This window comes from Drosophila novamexicana, unplaced genomic scaffold (assembly GCF_003285875.2).
Source record: "Drosophila novamexicana strain 15010-1031.04,08,12 unplaced genomic scaffold, DnovRS2.1 tig00000193-arrow-pilon, whole genome shotgun sequence".
Taxonomy (NCBI): Eukaryota; Metazoa; Arthropoda; class Insecta; order Diptera; family Drosophilidae; genus Drosophila; species Drosophila novamexicana.
Window position 1 is genome coordinate 5,064,482 of NW_020824787.1, and position 9,601 is coordinate 5,074,082.

General features: G+C 42.3%; 1 protein-coding gene across 1 annotated transcript in view; it reads left to right on the forward strand.

The window, feature by feature from the left end:
• LOC115759274 overlaps positions 1-9,601 on the forward strand; it is a 106,202-nt gene that overhangs the window by 58,018 nt on the left and 38,583 nt on the right. Inside the window, exon 18 of the mRNA XM_030700176.1 lies at positions 2,572-9,568. Within this exon, the coding sequence (XP_030556036.1) occupies positions 2,572-9,568 (6,997 nt within the window). The remainder of the gene's footprint in view (positions 1-2,571; positions 9,569-9,601) is intronic.

The window sequence follows — 9,601 nt, forward strand, 5'->3', positions numbered from 1 at the left end:
CAATTTTCAATTAATTCTTTTCATTTCCTTATGTTTTTCAAGTGCGCATTTTATACTTTTAGTATACTTAATTTTTATTTAATTTCTTTCTTTCTTTTTTTTCTATGCGGCATATAAGTTTCTTTTTCGTTACGTTCTTGCTCAAAAGTCAAATTATTCTTACGTTTTTATTATTTTCGAATTCGATTTATGCCATTCATTTCACGCACACACATACATCCACATTCACATACAAACACACACACACACATCTACACTCTTCATATTTGTGCTCTCTTTTTTGTGTTCTTATAATTTGCGAACAAAAAATCATGTCATACCAACCGTGCAGCTCATCCTACATCGAAAAACACATCCGCCTTAATTGTAGTACTTCTCATCCATATAGAATGCTTTCATACCATATCATGCATAATATATATGCCTTTGATGCCCATTATTGTTATGTCTGCCATGTCAAGAACTCAAACATTTTGTTGTGTCTGTAAAACAAAAGTCCAATTCCGATTTCGATTCATTGTCACGTGCTGAAAAAAAAGCATATATATATATATATGCTAGAGAATACAAATAAGTTCTTGTTGCCGGGGGTAGCCCACCGAAAAAAAAAAAAAAAAAACAGAAGCATATTTCCGAAATTCTAACATTTTTTCTCCAGCCCATTATTCAGTCGGCTATTTTTAGCAATGCCGGATTAACGCAAATAAATATCTCACAGTTTATATATTTGTTTTATATATGTATGCGAACAAGCAGGCCTATAATTGCATAGTTTATATTAATTTTAAACAAATTTCGTTTTAAGTTTACATTGCGAATTGCAGTGTCGGCGGTAAGTGGCAAATTATAAAGTCAATTTAAACAATTTGATATCCAAAGAAATTTTTTCGGTTTTTCCTTTATTGACAGTAGCTACATGTTGGGGCAACTCTTGCTATGAGAACTTATTTTCATTCACCTTTCACAAGTACAATTAAAGCATATCTTCAATATGGCGGCACATTTATAAAAAAAGAAAAGTACATTCATAACATCTAAAATCAAATCACATCACATCACATTCTCTGGCACAAAAAAAAAACAAGAAAAAGAAAACACATTATGCTTAACGCTTAGACATTTATCAATTATGATTTTCTTTTTAATATTTTACTTTAATTAGTTAGCTTTATGGCCGGGCAGACATTTTCACATTAAGCCGCTCGAGATCACAGCTCTCTCTCTTTACTCTCTTACTCTCTACCGTAATAGCGCTCTCTCAGTTATCTTTTAGTTACACAGTATGGTTACGGTTTTAATTTGACTTATATATTTTATTTTTTTTTGACAATTGTATTTCTTTTTATCTTTTCTCTTCGTACATTCTTATTGAAAAACAAATCTGGTGTCGTTGCGCTAAAAAAAAAAAACGATTAAAATTTTAAACACTACATAAACATAAAATTAATTGTTCTTACTAATATTTAAACTACATGCTTATATCTCTAACCGGGTTCTTGGGCTTTGCTCGCTTGCCTCTTGTGCCTTTTGCTAAACTAAACCTGTGACTAACCCTCAACAAACCCCTCTCGATGCTGCTGCTGCTATATATCCTTTATGTAACACTCACACATACACGCACACATACACATAATTACATACATACACATGGGTATTGCGTACTTCTACAAATACATAAAAAATATATATAATATATATATATATATACTTGGTATCTGGTTGCTTTATCTTATGGCGTATTTATGCTCGCTGCCTACAAATATCAAAATTATGATTATATGCTGACCTTCTACTTCTTCGCCAAACATTTCTTTCTCTCTCTCTCTCTCTCTACAAAAATGCACCATACGCATAAACAATATCACCCCTCAATATTTTTATATATATATATACATATATATCGATATAGGCATGTCGTGAACGTGTCAAAAATTTGCATTCGAAAATAACCGCACGCAATGAGCGCATCAAATTGTTAATACATCGCGGCACGCCGGACGATGCTAAGCTAGAGATTTAGAGATGCCGCAAGCTATGGCAAAAACAGTACTTATAAGTCATAATTATATATGTGTATATATACCGATGTATGCATATATATATATACCATATATACTAGCACTAGATCGCCAAAGAAATGAAATTGAAAACCAAAGCAAAAGCTAAGCAGCCACCGCGGCGTTCCACGGCGTTTACGGCTGCCACTGCAACAGTCTCCCAATGCGGCAGGGGCAGCAGCTAAACATGCCAGAGCCGCCGTAACTATTATATTATATTATATATATATATAACGTACATGACCCACATGCTTAAGAAAATTTACAAAAAAAAAGAAAGATTAAATATTAAACTATATATTTTTAAAATGAAACCCCAAAAAAAGAGTATTTTTTGACTAGGGAAAGCCAGTCTTAGACAGTTTATTAGGTAGTTGTTAGGCCCATGTTCTTTCAAACAAATGAAAGCTAACCGTTTTTTGGCAAATCTTCCCCCAATCTCTTTCTCTCTCTCCCACACACAAACACACACCCACACACTCTCTATCTCTCTCGCCCGTTACTGAACGCATAGGCAATGCGACAATCAATCGATGGCATGCAGCAAAACTACGACGCATCCGCCGCCCAATCCTATGCTCTGGATCCACATTCAGTGGTAACCACTTCATCGACTGTCTCGTTGCTTATGAAGCCAACGGCAGTAGGTCTAACCTATGCTGAAGTGTTATCAGGACATGCGAGTCCGGTAAGCGGTAATGAAACGGCGACGAACCCCAGACACGAAAAGCAAGAAAAACCCGACACGACCACGACCCTGACAACGACAACGACAAGGCAACAACAACAACCACAACCACCACAAACGAACTCAAACCAGCAGCAAACGCAAATCACAACAAAGACAACAACAACATCTACAATGACAACCACCGTACGCACGCACGAGGATGAGCAAACGCAAGAGGAACCACTGACCACAGTGCTTTATCAGCGGAATCAACGTGTTTCACCACCCAGCAGCACCAATGCCACGTCAGACTATGAGGATGCATCATTGATGCCGGTTGTCGGTGCCACCCAATTGAAAATTGAAACGACCAGCAGCACCACAACAGTGGATCAACCAGTTGCTAGCATCGTCAGCAATCCGAACAGTCAGTTTATTGAAATGGAGCGTAATCAGCAGCATTTGAACACGGGTAAGAAATTGCAGCCACCGCGTCCCGAACGCCGTGGACGTTCGCCCAGACGCAGACGCGAACCACAAACCACAATACAGGTGGATACAACGACACAACTGGAACAGCAATCCCAACCACAACAGCAGCAACAATATCAACACCAACACCAACATCTTTATCTGCCACACGAGGATCGCGCGCGTTCACGTAGCCCCATGTGGGTGCCGGGTTCCACATCTTATGCGGAGGTTTTGCGTGGCATGGAATTGGAGCGTTTGCAGGCCGAAGAGCTGGCGCGGCAAGCGGCTCAGCCGCATACGGATCTAACCATACAGGATGTGGTAGATGCTAGCGCTGCAGCGGCCAACATTTATGTGCCACAATCCGAACCGGAGCAGCATCAACCGCAGCTGGAGCAGTTCATTGGTGAGCCCAACACGGAGCTTAGCTATGCTCAACTTGATCAGAAGCAGCCGCAGCCGCAGCCGCAGCTGCCCAACTATGAGGTGCCCATGAGTGCGGAGGAGATCACCGCCACCTACTTGCAGCCAGATCCACAGCTATATCAGACAATGTATGAGAATGTGGCCGATAGCGGCCAGTGGGGCTATGTTGCGGAGCAAAGTGGCGAGCCACAGCCCCAAAATTATTATGATCAGATCATGCAGATGCAGTATCCCATACAATATCAGCCTGTGGCGGTACCACCAACAACAACGCAGTACCAGCTGCTAGCTTATCAGCCAGTTGCTCAAGCGGAGACTTACCCCACGGTATACACAACGGAGTCCTCACAGATCTATTATGCCCAACAGCCGCAAGAGTACACGCAGGAATATGCCCAAGAGCAGCAGCAACAGCAGCAGCAGCAGCGGCAAACGGAAATAAATCAATACGTGCCTGTCTATCAACCAGAAATTGTTGATCAGGCTTATCTGCTGGAGCCATACCGCACGGATGTAAATCCGACAACCACATCGACAACAGGTAATAGCGTGCTTGATCGTGTGGTAACTACTCTCGCATCGATGGTGCAACAAAGTGCGGAGCCTCTGACCACGTGCACCCAACAAATACAGGCAACTATTGTAACGCCACATAATACTCAGGAACAGGTGCCACCACCACAGGTGGTGTTCATTGAGGAACATGTGCAAATGCTGCGACCTGTGGAGCCGCAAGAGTTTGAAATGAATGAGCCACGTCCCGACATTACCTTTGGTCAGTTTGATGTCGATGCGATTGAGACGATACCCGTTGAAGTATCTCAACCACAGCCTCAACTACAACAGCAACAACAGCCACATCAGACCGTAACCACAACAAGATATGTGGAGGAAACGATTATCTCGCAACCGATACAGCCAACTGTGATAGCACAAACGATTGTCGCAGCTCCAGATAGTTTCGTCGTCCGTCCCCGAGTGCAACAGCCGATTCAAAATGTGTATCAGCAACAACAAGATAACAGTACTGGCAGCACCTATGCCGAAGTGCTCTTTGGCCAACAGCATAGATCACATCCAGTTTTCCAGCCATCCAGTCAACAGCAACAGATTCCAGTACGTGTAGCGGCACCCATGTCGCAAATTCGCAATGCTGAACATGCACCAACAACCACCACCACAAAGCATACAACAAGCACTACGGTGATTAAGAACCAGCACGGTAGGTGGACGGAAAAGTCCGATGAAAACTCTGAGGCAAAGATGCCGAAGCCAAAACGACAGCGACATGAACCACAGCCTGAGCCATTGCCCATTAAGGTAAGCAGCAGGAAAGATCACAAAACAGGTAGAAAACACAAATCTCCAGAAACAAATGGTGGGGCGCACAGTCATGTGGAGAGTGTGCCTGCATCAAAGGTAATTTTCGTCGAGGAGATGCACAAGCCGGAACCAAAAACCAGAAAATCTAAAAAGAGCAAGCATTCATCTGAAAACTCTTCGGAAACAACGATTTCAAACAAACAGATTGTTGAGCCGGTCAGGGTAGCTTCTCCAGTTAAGGAGGAAAGGCAAACTGCAAATGTTGTGGAAACGACAACAACCACAAAGAGAACAGCCAACCCGGTGGTTGAATCCGTCAAACAAAAGGAGAATCCCATCGCAATTGAACCCAATGACCAAGCGTCTAATAAGAAGGATAAAAAGAAGTCTACGACTGTAGTCGAGACGACAACTATTACGACGAAATCGGTGGAGCCAATTGTGAAGGCCACTAAAGAGGAAACTGTTCCTATTGAACAGCCAATTGTTGATATAGCTCCCATTGTTACTGCTCCATCAAGGAAGGACAAAAAGAAACCTAAAGCTCCTGTAGAAACTGCGAGTGTTTGGAAGAAAACAGTGGATTTTATTGGATCAGTGATCAATCCAGCCGAACATGTAGTAGAACCTACTGATGATTCCTCGCCAACTGTATCGGTTCCATCTAAAACTGATGGAAGCAAGACAACAACTATTGTGGAAACTACAACTACTACAACTTCTAAGAACGCAGTTGAGCCTATCAAAGACGTCATTAAACACCCAGACATTGTTATGGCACCCACTGCTGTTCCAACTCCCGCTGTGTCTACTCCAACTAAAAAGGGTAAAAAGAAGATAAATAATGTCGAAAGCACGACCACTACGATACCCGATAAAACAGTTGAGCCTGTCAAGGACGTCGTGAAACCGACAGAAGCATCATCGATCGTTGAACCCACTTCTGATCAAACTCCAACTGCGCCCACTTCAGCTGAAAAATATGAAAAGGCAACAACTATTGTTGAAACGGAGACCACAACTTTCGAGACCTCCGAGAAAACAGTTAAGCCTATCGAAGAAGTTATTAAATCAACAGAAGATGTACGTGTAGTGGAACCTAGTGCTGATCCAAGTCCTGCTGTTTTCTCTCCAGCTAAAAAAGATAAAAAGCAATCTACAAATATTGTGGAAACTACGACTGTCGTAAAAAACACAGTGGAACCTCTTGTTGAAGTCACTAAGCAGACGGAGGTTTTACCCATTGAAGAACCAGTTGTCGAAACAACAATTACTAAGATTGAGCCTGTTATCGAAGTCGTGAAAGAAAGCGTTGTTGAAGAGATTGTAAAACCAACAGCTGAAACTGCTTCTAAAATCAATTCTCCAACAAAGAAAGATGGAAAACGTTCAAAGGTTACGGAGAAGCAAACAATTACGGCGCAACCCGAAGTGAAGGCAGACGAATCAAATAAAATCGATATTGTTCAGCATGTTACCTTTACTGAACCTCTTGTTGTGGAGCCTGAGGAGACTGTTTATAGATCTACTCAAACATTCGAGCCAACTACAGTATCAAGTATCGAAACGGATGAATCAATACTAGAAAGCGAACCTGTAGTAACAACCTCTACCAACACGATTTCCACAGAAAGCGGCACCACTACAATTACTACCAGGACCATAACAAAGCATATTACCAAGCGCATAGTGAAGCGCATTGTCGATGGTAGAGAGGAAATTGTTGAGGAAGATGTAATCGATGATTTGCCCGAAGAAAATATATCCGTAGAGCAATTCGACCTGCCTTTAATGGAAACAACAAGTACAGTGCCTGGCAGCATTATCGTTCCTGGAATAACTTCAGCTCAGGATACAACTGTTGTTCAGGGCGGTTCCATTACGAAAACTACAATAACCAAGACGAAGCGTATCCTTAAGCGCATTACCGCCGATGGAGAGGAAGTTGTCGAAGAAGTATATGAGGATGAGCCCGAAGTGGAACGAGACATAACATTGCTTCCGACTACAGTGCTCACTACTAGGAACGTTACCGAACTGGATCAGCCGGCTGGATCACAAGAAGCTATCCTCGATGCTGCACATCACGCTGTTGAAGAAATTGTAAGCGAAGCCGAGAAAGTAATTATTTCCGAGCCACAAAAGCCACCGCGTAAGGATAAAAAGGAACCGGTTGTCGCGGTTGAACCCGAGCAGAAACCACAAAAGCCCAGCAGAAAGGATAAGAAGAAGAAACAAAAGAAATCCGAAAGCGAGGAAATCATAGAAAAACCTGCAAGTCCCATTGTGCAAAACGTAGCCGAAATTATCGAGCCACAAGCACCACTAGAAACCACAGAGCCCCTGAATACAACAAGTGCAATTACAACCGACGAGAAACAAACTCAGTCATCCGATGGATCTGTTATCAGCGATGATGGCAGTCTTATCAAAACCACCGTCATACGTACAACTAAAATCGTGAAAAAGATCAACCAACAAGATAGTCAGGAAATGTCCACGTCAACGTATTCGGATGTACCTTCGCTGGATTCCTATGAACTTGCCGAGGAAGCTGCAGAACAGCCCAAAGTAGAGAAGTCCGAAATGAATAGTCGTGAGGTTAGCGATGAAGGTGTAGTTAAGACAACTAAAACCACGACCATACGCACGATCAAGAATGCTAAGGCTGACGCTGAAAAAGAACCTGTCACCGAACCCGTTGGTGATGTGGAGATTTCACCCGAAACAAAATCATCTGTAGAGGCTATACAAGCTGATGACGATTCGGTGCTAAAAACAACAATTGTGCGTACAACGAAAATAATCAAGAAAATTACGCAAGACTCTGACACTACCAGTGATAACAGTAGTACATCAGAGCCAGCCTTGGAAACAGTTGAAACCATTATTCAGGAGGCACCAATAGTAGCCGAATCGGTTACCACCGAATCAAATAGTGAGGGTATTACGAAAACTATAACCACGCGAACTACGAAGGCCGTAAATAAGACAACAGTTGAGAGTGCAAATGAGCCTGCAGCTCCCGAACCCGAACCATCTGCTGAGCTACTACTCATAACGCCGAAGCCTACAGAAGCGGTGAAGAGTAACAATATAAAGTCAACCACGCTTGATTTCATAGCCTCTGAAAAGCAAACTGCAGAGCCTGTACCCGAGAAAAAGTCGCGTAAATCAAAGAAGCACAATAAGCAGAAGGAAGCTCCAGTAGCGGCTGAGCCCAACCTAACTGAAGAGATTCAAGACCTTGCTACAGTCCAAAATGAACCTCAACAAGATGTTATAATAACTGAGGCATTAGTATCTGAACCTCTCGATGACAATGTTGGAAGTGATGTGGTTAAAACAACAATCACGAGAACGACTAAGATTGTTAAGAAGGTGGCACAAAATGTTGATAATCAGAGCATTAGCGAAATTCAAGATAATCAGAAACCCGTTGAGCCCACGCTGGTTGCTGCTGAACCAATTAATGAGGAAGCTGGTGGTGTAACTAAAACAACAACCGTGCGTACGACGAAAATTGTGAAGAAAATGAACGAAGATGGCGAAACAACAACAGAGAGCAGCACAACAAGTGAGCCAATCACTGTGCGCGAGTCCTCTCCAACAATATCAGAAATACCCAGTGAAACTTCAACTACATCTAGTCAAATTGATGGGGCTATAATCAAGACAACGACAATTCGTACAATGCGTATAACAAAGCGCATTACAAATGACGGACGTATAGTTTTGACTGAAAGCGACACACCTAGCGATGTTATTGTTACATCTAGTATTGAAATGCCCGATCAAAGATCAACAAGTCCCATTGTATCTTCGGGTACAAGGTCGGAGGCAGCTTCACCAGTTGTCACGACAAGCACCGAAACTAAAGTTGCTAATGTTGGTGTCAATATTGAGTTGGGTATTAAGGACACAGCAGGCAAATCTGGTGTTAAGGTTGTAGATATTAAGACAACTGAACTACCGACTGTTAACACAGAACATACTTCGTCGAACGGGGTAACTGAAACAGACCGCATTGCCACTACAACTACGACAACTACCAAAAATACAATCCTTACAACGACACAACGACGTAGCTTCGAAACCGAAGATGGCACAAATGTTCTTTTCGTTGGGGAAGGCATTGACGGAGCCTATCCACCAGGCACTGTTCAGAAAATTTCTTTAATTACTCATGAAGAGAAGCTAAAGACTCCTATCGTGAAAATGCACCTAGATTTTCCGGAGGTTAGTCTGCGCGTTACTGAGACTGTGACTGAAAACGTAGAGTCCTTGCAGAGAACGGCCGAAACTAGTGCGACTTCCATAGTTGAGTTTACAGACTCCAAGCCAGAAATAGTTGAAGCGGTTGAGGTTAGCATTTCAGATTCTTTGAAACAGGAACAGGAAGAACAAGTTGCTATGGCAGATACGACAGAGCAGGTTGATAAGCCGAAGGCAGTAGAAAAGAGTAGTGAACCCCCATCTGACTTAAGTCCAGAAGAGCAAAAACTGTTCGAAGACATTCAAAAGAAACTGTCAAAGAAAGATAAGAAAAAACGACCCGCGATTCCCGAAGAGTTCATTAAGCAAGAAACAATTCAGGTTCTCGTTGAAGAAAGTAAAGGTAATGATACAATTGCAATTACTAATGTAGATA